Source organism: Thunnus albacares, chromosome 9 (genome assembly GCF_914725855.1).
Source record: "Thunnus albacares chromosome 9, fThuAlb1.1, whole genome shotgun sequence".
Lineage (NCBI taxonomy): Eukaryota > Metazoa > Chordata > Actinopteri > Scombriformes > Scombridae > Thunnus > Thunnus albacares.
The window spans coordinates 3050910-3068042 of NC_058114.1; the positions used below are offsets into that span (position 1 = coordinate 3050910).

At 44.2% G+C, this 17133-nt stretch overlaps 1 protein-coding gene across 1 annotated transcript; it reads left to right on the top strand.

Moving 5' to 3' along the window:
- The first annotated feature begins 8523 nt into the window (after nt 1–8523).
- LOC122989025 lies at nt 8524–12073 on the top strand. The gene has a single exon (XM_044361701.1). It carries the CDS (start codon nt 8524–8526, stop codon nt 11992–11994), a length of 3471 nt encoding a protein of 1156 aa, XP_044217636.1. The 3' UTR covers nt 11995–12073.
- Nucleotides 12074–17133: the final 5060 nt, after the last annotated feature.

Here is a 17133-nt window from a genome sequence, read left to right on the forward strand (position 1 = left end):
GATGAAATAAGGATGAAATGTAATCATGTTCAGATGTTCAAATGTACTGTCTTCACCTGCTCCACACTCCTGTAATGTCTGCCTTACAGATTAAAACTGGATAAAAATTAATTCATTCGTTCAGCTTGTGTGATATTTTACAGATCTACTGAAGCTCATAAGTTTGTTTATTTAAAGGTCAGCTTTACATGTAGGAAAATTTCCTAAGAATCGAAGCTCTCTGAAGAATTAACCCACAGAGTGATGATTCTCTCTTTACTCTTACTTATTCTTAGAGCCCCAGACAGGATCATGCAGCTGACTTACATCTCTCTTCATACGCTGCTCACCCGGAAGATCACCAGGGTGGGGCATAGATGAAACAATGAAGGAATGATCAGTCGGCTCTACAGCCGCGCAGCGATCCACCCAGTCAGGAGGGAGTTGAGGGTACATGTAGTATCACAGCGTACATGTAGTATCACAGCCTACATGTAGTATCACAGCGTACATGTAGTATCACAGCCTACATGTAGTATCACAGCGTACATGTAGTATCACAGCGTACATGTAGTATCACAGCGTACATGTAGTATCACAGCGTACATGTAGTATCACAGCGTACATGTAGTATCACAGTGCCAGATTTCTTTGGGACATCTGGCACTGTGACTCAGGGCTCAAAGGAATGGTAAAATGCATTTGCCAAATCAATCACTAAGTACCGGACATTAGTGGGTTTTATGTTGTTCAAAAGAGTGTCGGGATCCGGTACATTTGGAGCTTGCGGAACTACAGCTCGGTTCACGGCTTGTAAATCATTTACTAACTGCCATCCAAAAGTTAGAATGTTAGTGAAGTTGGCTGAACTGCTTTTGAACCAGACACTCATACAACCTCCAAGCAGTGTTGGTCGTCCAGGATCTCCAAGAAATAAAGTACAAACTAGGACATTATGTCAATTTAAGTTAACAACTTTAAATGTGTGGTATTGTTCTGTTGTAACAGATTTATATTCACATCAAAAAGCCACAAAGCACCCATCAAAAATACAGGATGTTTAAAAAATTGTTTAATTTTAAAACCCTCAGAGGGGATTAATCAGGCTCTCTCCAATGCAAACTGTACTCATTTAGAAAATGAGAAAAAATAAAAAGTTGAGAAAAAGAGTGAAAAAGAACAAAAGATAAGATTACACACGCTGGCAGACATCCACACCATTCCCTCCAAAGCACTTCTGACTCAGCAGCAACAGCTGCATACTTAAAATAAGTCAACAAATCTTGCTGTTACGTGCTGTGGGAAAGCCTGACTGTTTTTCCTTTTTTAAATAGTGTCACATTTCTAAGAAACATGCATAAGTTGAAAATCTGTTTCAACTGACTCCAAGACAGACTTACACACACACACACACACACACACACACACACACACACACACACACACACACACAGTATCTGTGTGAAGGCTTCTCTTCCTCCAACCATCATATCATCCAGATGGGACTGACTGAAAGAAGTTTTTTCCTGGTAGGTCCATGATGGCTCAAAAATGGATAGGGAGACCTAAATGATCCCTAAACACAGATAGACAGGGGTCAATCTCTCTCTCTCTCTCTCTCTCTCTCTCTCTCTCTCTCTGTGTGTGTGTGTGTGTATTTTTACATCTAAAAATTTGGAAAAATTACATTAGAAGAAAGGGACGGGTGTCATGAATAAGTGAGAAACCGTTTCAATGCCATATAATACACCTCACTGAAAACATTTAATGACTTATGGCATTTTTTTAAAACGCTAACTTAATAGTTGTTCCACTTTGTTAAAGTCACAGAGTGTTTGAATTCTAATAGCAAATGATGCTGTAGATATGTACTCATCCTCATATGGATTGTAAACCCCAGGAACACAAGATTGCATTGATTTACAAAAGCTAGGGGAACAGTGGCTAGTTTGAAGGAGACGTCAGTATTTCTACTCTCATTAACAATAAAACATACCAGTAGTAGTAAATACCCATTTAAGTTAGAATATGGATAGAAAAACCTCAGTATCATTTTAATGTAAACAGCTGGGACTAACTGAGATCTGCAGGCTGAGCTGAATCCATGTGTTGGAATCTAAATCTGGATTCTTCATGTGTTCCACTGTCAACTACAACAAGAGTGTGATGTGCAGAGAGGCAGTGTTCATTTTCATGAGCCTGGTTGTCTGGTGGAAAAAACTGTCTCAGAGCTTGTTGGTCTGGGCTTTGAGGCTGCAGTATTGTTTACCGGATGGCAGAAGCTGAAACAACCCGTAGGTGGGCTTAGAAATACAGTTGTAATACACTTGGAAAATGATAGAACACCTCAAAATATGTATGTTTTCATGTAATGTGTCACAACCCAGCTCAAGGCTGGACAAAGGAGGGGAGACCACACATGAGTTATAACTAAAAATACATTTATTGTACATAACTTTAAGATAAATGAAACTAAACCGGAATCAACATAGTGGAAGCCATAGGGGGGACGGGCAAATGACTGACTGCCTCTAGCTTATATGGAAGCTGGGCAGTCCAGGTGAACTGAATTCTCCTAATGACCCAACTCCGCCCACCAGGCTCCTGCGGGTAGAGGACTCAGAGGGTACATCTCAAGTCTCTTAAATTATGTCTCCTCGCCTGAACTGGAAGTTGTTCCTGATGCGCCATTTTGACAAGCGTCCCAAGTCTCTTATTCTGCTCTGAGGAGCGAGGAGCGAGGAGGGATCTCTGAGGAATCAGAAATGACTCAGAAAATAAATAAAACATAAAACTTGGGAATGATACACTTAAATTTAATCTGTAATCTGTCTCCACTTCGGTATGAAACTGCAGTGATGTATCAGATCAGTCTGATCAGCTGCAGCGTCCAATCAGTAACTGATATCCAATAAGGGGGCGTGTCAGCCGGTAAAAGACTTCCATGAAGGCTGCTCTCATGTTTCCTCGCTCCTCAAAGATCCCTCCTCGCTCCTTGGGACGCCTGTCAAAATGGCGCATCAGGAACAACTTCCGGTTCAGGCAAGGAGCGAAGAGCGAGGAGACATAAATTAAGAGACTTGAGATGTACCCAGAGTCTATTCAGAGAGGGTCGTCACCAATGTTAGTATATCAATGTGTCACAAATTTATTGATAAAATAAGTATTTTAATCATGGTAATTACTATTTGAACTTTGCATCCCCCAGCCTCTTCCTGAGTTGTTTTGCATCGCTGGCACAGCCTTCACATACAGCCTGCATGGTTATTGGAAGGTTCTGGGCTTCAACATCCCCATGGTCATACCCAGCCTCACCACCCTGCAGGAGGGCGTTCTCAGCCAGGGGAAAGCCAAGTGGAGTTTAAGGAACTGCTTCTGGGTGATTCACTGAATGACCCAGGTCTACTATCTGTTTACAAGGTGTGTGCACTAGCTCACTCATTATATAGATCAGTGGCTAAACCGCACTGTCACACTGGAACTGTAGCATGACATAGGGCTAGGTAGAGAGAGCGCGATGAAAACTGGAGGACATGTCAACACTAATGCACCTCAGAAGCGCTGTTTGTAAGAATTTTGGATTTTACTCGATCAATGGCAAAATTATTGATAAAGATAAGGCTGTTTGCCGACTTTGTATGAAGCAACTACTTTACAGTAATATTACCACAACAACAAATGGAGTCACCTGTTAGCTTCTCACCCAAGCAAGGCTAAAGAATCAGAGCACCAGCAGCTACACAACCTCACCCAACTTCCTATTTTTTGCCTATAAATTACATAATATAATGTTCTATATAATTTGAACAAATTCCATAGCACAGTGAATTCATTCGAACTTTGTTTTGGGAAAAAGTGACAGCCATAGCGTGTATGCTGCACAGGAGATGGACCTGCTTTACCGCTGCTCTGTTCGTTTAAGCTTCAAGTCTATGTTTTCCCAACCCTGGGCATCAGTGAAGCATGGATATACATACTTTGACTGCTTTGTAAATAAATTATATTTTCACAATAAAGAAATCCATACATAATTATGTTAAACTAATTTTGGCCATCTGCACCAAGATTTCAGTTTCTACTGATAGGCTAGATGATCAGTAATTTAGAGAATTTTCACTGTATTGATGATAGGGATTTAATCATGTTATTTTATATATAATGTGCGTGTCACACCCTGCCTGGACTTTGTGTTTTTTGGTCTTTTTATGTTCTTGGGTTCTTTGGGGTCTCTTGGTTTGCACTTCTGTTTAGTCCTTCGGGTCATATGGGTCTTGTTATATTTGGGTGGTGGGTGTGGACTGCCTTTTGTTGTTTAGCCTGGTGTGTTGTATACTTTAGTTCAGGTTCATGATGATTCTTGGACAGGTTGGTGTTGGTTGTATTTAGAGTATTGTGTTTTGGTTTTGTTACTGTGTTTCCCTTGTGTGTTCATGTACTCCTCCTCACCTGCCCTGCTTCACCCTCGTTAGCCCTGCTCTGCTCTGTGTCTTCCCCACACCTGCCCTGTATCAGTCTCGTCAGCCCTGCCCTGCTTCCTGTGTTTCCCTCAGCCAATCACTCCCAGCCTGCCCTTGTGTCTCGTCACCTGTTCCCCATTCCCTGATTAGTTTAGTCTGTACTTAAGGTCTAGTTTTGAGTTGAGTCTTTGTTGGATCATTCGTTTTGTTTCGTCTGCTAGTTCTGTTCAGCTCTGTTTGCCTGTTCTTGAACATCCATGATTAAAGGAGATTTTTTCATCAAATCTGTATTCTGGCCTCTGTGTTTGGGTCCACTCCTGCTTCCCCTACCTGACAGTGTATATTTGCTGTTTGTTTTTTTTATTTTAAACTGTATATTCTGCATAATTCAATCATTATATTGCAAGTCAAAAACTGAAAATCACTCTCTTGCCTAAAGCTTGTGCAAAATACAAGTTTTAACTGGTTCCAAATGTAGAGACTACTACATCACTCCAATTAAGCATCCCAACACAAGAACGGCGGCCTCATGGCTCCCCTCTGCTGCTGCTGTGAGTGTTGGAGGCAAAGTTGCCATTGAAAAAAATACAGGCAACAACGTTGACACCTGTTGGTGTGCAGCTACTTCTAAGAGCATGATACATATCTTCTCCTTTTGTATTCTCGGGACAAGGCTTGCTGAGGCTCATTGCAGAGGATCACAGCCATAGTGGCATCTGTAGCCAACTGATATAATGTTTGTAAAATTTGGTCTAAAATATTTTAATTTTGTCGCCCTGTGTCAGTTTTAACGTTTTATTTTGTAAGTAAACATGTGTTCTTCCTGTCTCAGGTTTCAACTTTACTGACCCACAAACTGATCACATTTCAAATAAAATGAAGAAATAAAGTGTTAAAAAAACACATCATTTGGATCAGTTTTTATTTATATTCAGTACCTGCCTGTGTGTGTGTGTGTGTGTGTGTGTGTGTGTGTGTCTAGTATGTTGGACTCTGCTTTCACCTGCTGATTAACAAAAAAAATTACTTGAATATCAGATTTTACTTTGTGCATGCTTTGTATTTTTACTACTCTCTGAGCAGTGATGGAAGAAGTACTTAGATCATTTACTGCAGTAAAAGTACCATCACAGCAATGTAAAAATCCTATTACAGTAAAAGTACATAAGTATTATGAGCTTGATGTAGTTTAAGTATTGCAGTAAAAGTAGTGGTTTGGTCCCTCTGACTGATCTAACATGGCGGCACCCTATTGCTGAATGAACGGAGCAAACACATAAACTTTAAGGGATTTACAAAAGATTTGAACACTTCCTGATTCAAATTACATTCACCAATCATCTGTCACCACCAACCTGGACCAGTACATCTTTACAGTGGAGGACATAACGGATCCTGAAGCATTCATCGACGACTACTATAACCGGCAGATCAACATGGAGCCAGACTCAGCCAAACCCAGCACCAAAAGACGAAAGACAGACTCTTAAATGGACACAGACGATCTACAAACCACCGAAGTTGAGGTTAGTGTGCTAGCAAGCATAAACAAAAAACTGGACTTATTAGTATCACTACACAAAGAGACATACGCAATAGCCTGGAGTTTGCCCACCACAACATCGTCACACTACAAAAAACCAACCAGGACTTACAAACTACTGTTAAAACTCTTGACGAACAAATACATGCCATCTCCAAAGAAAACAAGACTCTGAAAGAAACTATGTTGGATTTACAAACCCGTTCTATGCGTTCTAATCTCATCCTCTCTGGCATCTCTGAACAAACACCCGACAACCCAGAAAACCTCATAAAAAACTTCATGAAAACTGAAAATCCCCCCCGACACTGTACAAAACATCACTTTCCACAGAGTACACCGCCTAGGAAAACCATCAACCAAAGGACCCCGGCCCAACACTTCAAACAAAAAGAACTGGTCAGAGGCAGAGGAAGGGAACTCAAAGGAACATCATTTAGACTCAACGAGCAATATCCGCATGAAATAAACAAACGCCGGAAAGTACTGTACCCCATTCTCAAAGAAAACAGACAAAACAACAGACGTGCATCAATCATAGTGGACAAACTGTTTATCGACAGACAATTATTTCGCAACTCCAAAATCACGCCATGGCTCTTCTGAACAAACCGTAATAGATAAAAAATCTACCTCTCTGTTGTAATTTTCATTTGTGTGTGTGTGTGTGTGTTAATGTTTACATGTTATGTTGTTGTCACCATTCACCGTTATGTCTAGTTCTGTGTCTAGTCACATGTACAGACAGTCTAAGGCAGTTATAGCAACCAGCTCGAAACTCAACTCCCCCCACCCTGCTCCTCCCCCCTTCTCCACTGGCTTCTTCTTTATGTTTCATTCAAAACAAGATAAACCAAACACATAACCATGCAGACACTCAACCTGGTAACGTGGAATGTACGTGGCTTTCGTACACAGACTAAAAGAATCAAAATCATCAATCATCTCATAAAATTGAAGGCTGATATATGTTTTATGCAAGAAACCCACCTTAGAAACTCTGAATTAGAATATATTAGACTCAAACAATTTGATAAAATATTCTCATCCACACTCAACACAAAACAAAGAGGAGTTTCGATCTTAGTCAATAAAAACATCCCATTCATCCATAACTCATCCATTACTGACCCACAAGGAAGATTCATCATCATTCATCATTTTTCCTCTCTCCATCACTCTTTCTCCAGAATTGACTTCTTTCTTGTAAGTAATTCACTCTCCTAGCACATCCTAGGAAACACAATCCATCCAATCATAATCAGTGATCACGCTCCAGTTTCCTTATCAATAAAAACTCAAACACATATCAAGTCTCCCACAAGATGACGCTTCAATACATCACTCTTGGAGGATCCAGATTTCATCACATTAATCCAGAGAGAGTGGGCATCCTTTCTGGAGATGAATGACTCTCCAGAGATCTCAGCATCACTCTTCTCAGTCATCAGAGGAATAATAATTTCATATTCATCACATAAGAAACGACAGCAACAGGAACAAGAAACTAGCTTAGAAACAAAAATCAAACACCTAACACATCCCTGTGAACAAAAACAAAATGAATTAGCTCAACTTAAAGTCTTTACCAACTCAATTCTACTGGAAAAATAAAAAACAAGAATCTCACTTTCAACATTACAGAGCACAAAATCACAGGGTGGCCTAGAAGCACCAAACTTCCTTCATTACTTCTTGTCAAATCAGCTCCAATATTTACTCAAATCGATCCATAAAGATAATTACAGTACACCATGGTTACAGATAGAACAAAATCAATGCAAAACCACTTCACTCACAGACCTCCCATTCCTACCACAATCAATCAAGAAACAAGACTACTACAAGAACACAATCTCCTCAACTCTGACAGCCTGGTGGAAAGCCCACAAAATCACCAAATCATCACTAGCACCATGTAGGTTCACCCTGATTTGGCACAATCCGGACTTCCAGCTGTACAACACTTCTGATCACTTTCCATCATGGCACCAAAAAGGAATCACTCACCTCCACCACTTATTTGAAAACAACCAGTTCATATCATTCAATACAGTTATCCAGAGGTGTGGGGTTGGGAGAGACCAATTCCTCCAATACCATCAACTAAAATCCATTATTAAATCTAAAATCAACATATCCAATAACACATTACAGCCTTCCAAATTCAGCAAAGAAATCTTTAAAATTACAAACCCCAAAAGAATAATTTCAAAAATGTATAAACTTCTTTTCATTGTCAGACACCTCCATAACACTCCCAACCTCAAAATGGGAAAAGGACCTGGCTCTATCTCCCAACCCCGATTTCTGGATACAGATCAATAAAAACATCTTCTCCATGACTACCAATACAAATTTACAACTAATGAAGTTTATAGACTTATAAACAAAGTTCGGGAACCAAAGACCACGCCTTGTACGCAACTCATTTCCGCACCACAGGGTATTTAAACACACCATATCCGCTCCTCTTCCCTTCGTCTCAGCTTGCAAGCACCCTGTGACACACCAGCATAAACTAAAAAACTTCTTACTCACATCATGGACCTCGAACTGCTCCTCAACGCTTCGGACGAGGACTCGTTCGAAGTCCCGGAGTCCCCCGGCGTCCGATCTTTCCGGCAGCCTCGCCTGCGCTCCTCGGTTTCCCTCATCCCGGCCTCTCGGCCCTCATCCTCCGTCGACGACGGTATCGTCGAGCCCTTGATCCCCAGCGGCTCCAGGGGAAGGTCCCGTACTCGGCGTCCGAAGGAAGCTACTTATTCCCGACGCTCACTCCAGCCTCGCTCGAGATCCCGGAGCCCGCCCAAGAGGAGCAGCCACCGCGCGCAGCGCTCTCCTCGCCTCCGGTGTACGGACCGCTCCTCGGCCCCAAACATGTCCGAGTGGACCGTCGCTCGCTTAAAGCATTTCCTCAGCCAAAATAACATTCCCTTCCACCGCACCGACAACAAGGCAAGACTGTTTCAATTATACACAAACTCCCTGAAGGACAGCACTCTCTCCCGTCCATCTTCCCACGATCTTCCGGGTTCCCGACGTCGCGCGCGCGACGACGTCCATGACGTCACGGCACGTCGCTCCGCCACACGCACACCTTCCTCCTCAGCAACCTCAGCCTCCCTAGTGCAGTCCGCTTCTAACCCCATGCAGGCGCTCTCTGCTCCACAGCCATTTCCTCCTCCCACTTTCTCTTCAGCTGCACTTACATCCCACGCATATACATTCCATCAACCCAGCATCCCTTCCTCCTCTTCGGCTCCTATCCCTGCTGCTCCTTCCCTCCCGGCCATCCCAGCTGCTCCTCCACCCGCACCAACCACGGCAGCCGCTCAGACAGCACAAACAACAGCGGGCCCCAGCAGCTCCACGAGTTACACCCAACCTGTTCCTCCTCTTCCTTCTTTTCACCATCCCTGTCTCCTCCCCTACCCCCCGGCTCCCCACGACCCGCACTCTAGCATTACCTGTACCACAGCACCTGCACCTCCTTATCCTACGGCCTTACACACGGCCAGCCTCGGCCTTTTCCTGGCTCCCACACCTCCATCCAGCAGCTACACCCTGGCCACCGCCCAGCCACCAGTGCGCCCCCTAGCATCCGCCCGGCCCTCCCCCGTGTCTCCCACCCTCAGGCAGCAGATCCTAACCGGTAATTACATTGACCTCGCTCAACTCATTCACCCTACATCAATCAATCCTCACATCCCCAGGGAACTGCTCACCTTATTCGGCCCCTCGGAACTTAAACAGCCACTTCCTGCTCGCTCCAAGGACCTCACAGTCGCCGAGTTCGCTTTTGCATTCTCATTGTATAGAGACATAATTTGTTCAGCCTCCCCCGACCGCAGGTCCGAGCTCGACGATTACTTGTCATTAATTCTCGACCTGGCCTTGCGTTTCGGCGGCAACGGTTTCTATACCTACCATATCCTCTTCGCCTCCCAAGCCGCCGGTCGCCTCCAACAGTTCAACCAGGGCACGTACTGGGGAACATTGGACCATGAGCTATACTGCCAAGTTTTCGCAGCTTGCGCTTCTCTGCACTGCGAAACGTGCGGCGCCCCTTCCCATCCCGCCGCAGCATGCACCCTCTCCGCCCCCCTGCCCCGCGCCTCGGTAACAGACAAGCAAAGCCCAGCCACGCCACACTACTTGCCATCGGTGGCTCCCCCACCATCCATCACCCCCAAACCTGCCTTAGATCACCCGTCCATCCTCGGCCCCCTCCCCAAAGGCACGGACAGGAGAGGGAGACCTGTCCTCTACCAGGGAGGACGGATGATCTGCAATAACTTCAACGACCTCAGTTGCAGCTCCTCCAGCTGCAAATTCCTCCACACTTGTTCATTCTGCGGGGGAGCCCACGCCAGAGCCACATGCCCACACAACCCGACAAAGCAACAGCTGTGTAAGCATCTCAATACCCCCGTTAACATCAACGCCCTAGCCACCGCCCTACAAAACCATCCAGACACCCAGTTCGTCAACTTCCTCATTCAGGGCTTCACTTACGGTTTCCATCCGGGTCTGCAGGCCATACCTGAGTCCACTCACATATGCAACAACTTGCAATCAGCCCTGTCTGAACCCACCACAGTTGACAGACTACTGCAAAAAGAAGTTGATGACGCCTTCATGATTGGCCCTTTCTCCAGCCCCCCTTTCCCGTCTTTCAGAGTCAGCCCAATCGGAGTGGCAACCAGGAAGTACTCTGGGAAAAAGAGGCTCATCATCGACCTCTCGTCCCCCCACGGTTCCACTGTTCCAAGCATTAACAGCCTGATTCCCAGCCTGGACTTTTCCATGCAATACGCCACCATAGACCACGCCATTTCCCTCATCCGACTCGCGGGCCAGGGAGCATGGTTGTCCAAGGCGGACATCACAAGCGCCTTCAAAGTCCTCCCCATCCACCCCGACTACTGGCACCTCTTCGGGGTCTCCTGGAAGGGCGCATACTATTTTGCCGTGCGTCTAACCTTCGGCTGCAAGAGCAGCCCAAAAATTTTCGACTCATTGTCCGAAGCCCTCTGCTGGATTCTTTCCAACAATTATAAACTCCCATACGTCATCCACCTACTTGAAGACTTCCTCACGGTCACGCCACCGTCTTCGCCCCCATCATACGGTCTCACCACAATGATTTCCGCATTCACTGATCTTGGCGTTCCCCTGTCTCCAGAGAAAACAGAAGGCCCAAGCACATCCTTGGAATTCCTCGGCATCACCCTCAACTCCATTACACTCCAAGCATCTCTGCCTACTGAGAAACTCCACCGCATTTCTCTACTCATTCAAAACTTTCTCATGGCCAACACATGCACCAAACGTCAATTACTCTCTCTGCTGGGCCATTTCAACTACGCCACCCGCATCATCCCTCAGGGCCGATCTTTCTTGTCACACCTTCTCTCCATAGCCACCGCCGTCCCATCCATCCACGACCACGTCACGCTAGACAGCGCGTGCAAGATGGAACTAAAAATGTGGCACCAGTTCCTCTCTTCCTGGAACGGCATCTCCTTCTTTTACGACGTCCACGTCACAGACGCCAATGACATCCAGCTGTACACCGACGCCGCCCCTTCAGTCGGCTTCGGTGGTTACTACGGCGGCAGATGGTTCTCCGCCGAATGGCCACCCGACTTCTCTTCCCTGGCCCCTTCCTCCACCATTGCGGAAATGTACCCGATTGTCATCGCTGCCATTCTTTGGGGGCATGAATGGTCCAAAAAGACCATCGCCATCCACTCTGACAACAGCGCCGTCGTCGACATCCTCAACAAAGGCCGGTCACACAATCTGGACATCATGCAGTTCGTGCGCAAGCTCACATTGGTTTCAGCCCAGCACCAGTTCATCATCCGTGCACTCCACATTCCAGGCCATAAAAACGCAATCGCCGATTCACTCTCCCGTTTCATGTTTCAGAAATTCAGACTACTAGCTCCAGCCTCCAACCCTCTTCCAACTCCAGTCCCACCGTTTTCAGCCACAATCTACAACTGAACCCGCAACTGGAACAACTGGTCACCAATTCACGGGACAACATCATCAACAGCGTCACCCCTTGAACACTATCTCCATACTTCACCGGTTGGAATTCCTTTAAAACCTTTCACGTCTACCACGGACTCCCATTCCCTTCACCGGACATTCTTACCCTCTCCTGCTTCATCACATTATCCCACACTCAACTCAAGATCAAGTCTTCCACCATACAGACCTACCTCAGCGGAATCAATTTCCCGGATTTCCGGAGCACCATGCCCAGCCTCGTCCCACTCTCATACCCACATCCATCACGACCCGGATAACGTTAAGAAATCCCATTCTCGCTTCTCTGGTTGAAGTCTCTTTGGGGGCCTCGTACAGATGCCAGATCATCGAGACAGCACCCCCACCCTGAGTCTCAACCCCTGTTCCCACTTACCTCCCCGACGTCAACGCATCTCCTCCTTTCATCTATCACTCTCCTATCCACTCCCTCCTTCCCCTCTTTCCCGCCTGCTCTTCTTTCTCCCCATCCCTCGACCCTCATCCCATTCGACCCCTACCCCCTCATCCCGCATCCCACGACCTCGACCCTCACCCCCGCATCCTCACACCCCCGCCCCGCTCCCTTCCCCCATCCAACCTTCCCTCTCCAACCATCCCTCTAACTATCCTTCCTCCTTTTCACCCTGCCTTCCATCACACTCCCAATAAACCATTAAATCCATATTCTAGAAGGAGTGGTCTTGGTTAGTGAAATGAAGTTTATAGACTTATAAACAAAGTTCGGGAACCAAAGACCACGCCTTGTACGCAACTCATTTCCGCACCACAGGGTATTTAAACACACCATATCCGCTCCTCTTCCCTTCGTCTCAGCTTGCAAGTCCCTCCCACCCGACCCCTCCGCTAACTTTCCTCTCTTCTCTGCTCAAACACAGGAACAGGGGGCCTCGTACAGATGCCAGATCATCGAGACAGCACCCCCACCCTGAGTCTCAACCCCTGTTCCCACTTACCTCCCCGACGTCAACGCATCTCCTCCTTTCATCTATCACTCTCCTATCCACTCCCTCCTTCCCCTCTTTCCCGCCTGCTCTTCTTTCTCCCCATCCCTCGACCCTCATCCCATTCGACCCCTACCCCCTCATCCCGCATCCCACGACCTCGACCCTCACCCCCGCATCCTCACACCCCCGACCCTCTCCCTTCCCCCATCCAACCTTCCCTCTCCAACCATCCCTCTAACTATCCTTCCTCCTTTTCACCCTGCCTTCCATCACACTCCCAATAAACCATTAAATCCATATTCTAGAAGGAGTGGTCTTGGTTAGTGAAATACAGTATAAAACCATCCACAGAATACACATCACTCAAGGGAAAATGTTTAAAATGGGATTGATTAATACAGATATCTGTTCACAATGCACCTTGGGTCACACAGATGATTATTTTCACACCACTTGGTCTTGCCAGCCAGTTCTTTCATTTTGGATAACAGTCACAGAAAAGCTCTCGTGTATCTTGGGCTGCAGAATCTCAGCATCCCCATCGCTCTGCTTGCTGGGAGACTTGACACATATCACAATCCCAACTAAACACAAAAACCTGTTAGTAATAATGAGGACTGTGGAGTGGAATTATGTGGTAATACCATCCAGAGTGGGGGGTAGTGTTACACAAGTGGCGTAGTCTCTTTAAGAAATTGCCCAGTACGTAGGAAGTATGCATGATGCATGTGTGGTCGAGTGAGAGCGGGAAAGCGAGGGTGTTATGTTTATCTGTGGAGACACACAAAGCAGGACCTTTTTATTTATAATTCACAGGCAGGAAATACTTGTGTTTCTTTCCTTTTCTTTCATGAGTAATGCACATCAGAACAGCCACTCTCATTTATCATTTCCTTATTAGCTCCTTATCACATGAACCACACCTCTGTTACATCTGCAGTCTTAGTAAATACCACTTAACATCATAAACAGCTGGTCTGTTCAGTTCAGTCACTTTATCATCCCAGATGGGAAACTTAACTTGCAGTCAGTGACAAAAACAAAAATACAATATACAAAACACAATACTACAACAAGTCAATCTCTAAAATACTCAATTACATGTGCAAATTAAGCAGGATTAGTGCACCAGTTACGAAGGAGTTTTTACTCCTATTGCACTTGAACCAGGTTCTCTAAATCTACAGCCTGAGGGAAGAGTTTTTAAACTGAAAGTGAAGGGCTGGTTTCTAAAACCACATATTCAACTTATTGTCCAGATAACATCCGCACACGCACCCAGTGAGGACTCATCAACCACAAACATGAGCCATAATTTCTTCATTGGCTTTGTTAAAATGATGTCATGAATCATAGTGGCTACACATGACAGAGACTGAGAATGACAAGTTCAAGTTTACTGTTCATGGTTTCTGCTTGTTGTTTTCCTGTCTGTACCCTGTAGACAGTTTATCTAGTTTTAAGTAATGATCGTCTTTTTTCAGTTAATGTGAAGCAGATGATCTGCAGAATAATATCTGTACATGAAACACTCGCTGTGTGTCTCATCAGGCTGCACGTGTCATCAGTGCCGGAAAGTTTCAGGACATTTTAGACACAAAAAAAATAAAATTGTGTTTAAGGGATTTATTGTGTCAAAGTATGTGCCTTAACTTCTGTAGACTGCCAAAGGACATCTGCTTGTTGAAGCTTGTTGATAATTCACTGTGTCCAATTTGGTAGGAGGTCATCAAAGAGTTGAGCAGTGTAAGGCTATGTGCTTTACGACGCTGTTACGTTCTCACTTTATTACTTTATTACCCTCTCTCTGTCAAATTCCTACTAGGACATACTGTCCTGGCATGTAAGAGTAAAGAGAGAATCATCACTCTGTGTGTTAATTCTTCAGAGAACTTCAAGGAAATTCTTCTACATGTAAAGCTGACCTTTAAATAAACAAAGCTATCTCCGTCCAGACAGTGATGAAGGCTATTGTGTAGTCGGTCTACATGCAAAAGGAAAATCATCATTCCAAAGATAAGAGAATAAACATTTCCAGCTGTTATGAGCTTCAGTAGATCTGTAAAATATCACACAAGCTGAGCGAATGAATTAATTTTTATCCAGTTTTAATCTGTAAGGCAGACATTACAGGAATGTGGAGCAGGTGAAGACAGTACATCTGAACATCTGAACATACTTAAAGCTGAAGTGCAGGACTTTAATCTCCCCGTTCTGACAGTGACAGTAAAGAGAGATGCTTGGCTGTGATTGGCTGACACAGATATGCAGCAACTCTCATATGAGCACACAGAGAGAGCCTGTAAAAACTGATGTTTTGACGGCCAACTGGCCGGGATTTGTCCCAGTATGCCCAATGGCCAGTACGCCAGTGGCCATAACTTACTGTTGCGGCTGTAAAATGGTGGATAAATGGTTTTGAGTGTCACACAAGCCCTGAAGATGACTCGTTTCACTATCAGAATTTGATCCATTTGGTCTGATAACATTTAGAAAGTTTAGAAGAGCCGAATGGCCAACATGGGAATGTCACATCCAACATGAGATTTAAAAACTCCACATAATGTGAAATACAGAAATTTATCTGGCAGTGATCTGCTTAATCAGCACTGTTTGAACTGGTTTGGCTTGAATTTAACAGAAGTTCTGCACTGCAGGTTTAAAAAGTAGGAAATATGAAAAAAGTGAGGAATAACTTGTTCAGTCGTCATGCTTGATGTTGTTTTCACCACCTTCCTCCATCAAGACCTGAGTTGTTCCATCTGGACGGATCGTCTGCATGTTGAACACAGGAAATTATTGATGAGCTACTTATTGAATCAAAGTCAGACAATATTAAATGTAAACTAGACAAACTTACAGGGACAAAGAGAAAAAAGCCTTTTGACAAATCCACTGTAGGAAAACATTATTATAACAATATCTACTTTATATAATTGATAGTGTTAACATAACAGGAACATTCAGTTTAAAGTCTGATCAATGAAACACATTTGGATCATGACGTGTGGTGTTAAAGGAGTTTTCTAGTTCATCTGTTCAGGGCTGTGGAGGAACGTCAGACAAATAAAAAGGTGGATTTGTAGGGAGAGACATAAAGCAGAGATACTGCAGCATGCTGGTGGTCTAAAAGCAACAAGTTAGTTATTGTAGTTAGTTGCTGAGTTGGTCGCTTATCAATACGTTCTGCAGTTGCAGCTAAAATAAAAAAATCACAGATATGATACACACTGTTTATGTTGAAGGTAACTAACACTTTACACTGATTTCATTATATTCATTCTGATTCTTTAGCATCAAAGAATCCAGTGACAGCTGTCTGTACATCTACAGCTACACTGCAAACAGCAGCTGCTAATAGTTCATTCAGCATCATTTTAATGGTGCCAATATACTAAAATGAAAACAAATAAAAGGCTTTAAAAAAAAAAAAAAGAAAACAGGAGGCTCAAGTTGTAACCCACAGCATAACTCCATAACATTATACTTTTTAACTCCCTCAAAGCATTATGGGAACTGTAGTTCCAAAAACTTCAGACTTTGAAAACCCCAACTTTAGGCTTTATGTGCATTGACCAAAACATTAATTAATATTATTTCCTCATTAAATTGCTGGATTTTTCATCACCTTGTCTAAAGGACGAGTTCACAGTTTTTCAAGTGTCTTAAAAGCAACAGTCAGGAGCCTAAATGAACATTAAAGCTGTTTTTTTTGCTGTAATCATTCCTCCTGTTCATACTGACCATTAGAAGATCCCTTCATAATGACCTTACAATGGAAGTGATGGAGGACAAAATCCACAGTCCTCCTTCTGTGCAAAAAATGTATTTAAAAGTTTATCTGAAGCTAATATGAAGCTTCAGCGTCCAAATGAGTCAAATCAAGTAGATATCTTTCAACGTTACAGTCTTTTTAGTGCCAAAGTTCCTCTTTTTGTTACTATACTTCCACCTGCAGCTCAACAGGGAAACACTGTCCGAGGAAACACAAAGAGGGAATTTGATGCTAAAAAGACTGTAAATGTGTCAGATATCCACTTGATATGACTAACTCAGACTGCTGAAGCTGAATAGAAGCTTCACAGAGACTTTTAAATGACTGTGTGGACACACTGTGGATTTTATCCTCCATCACTTCCATTGA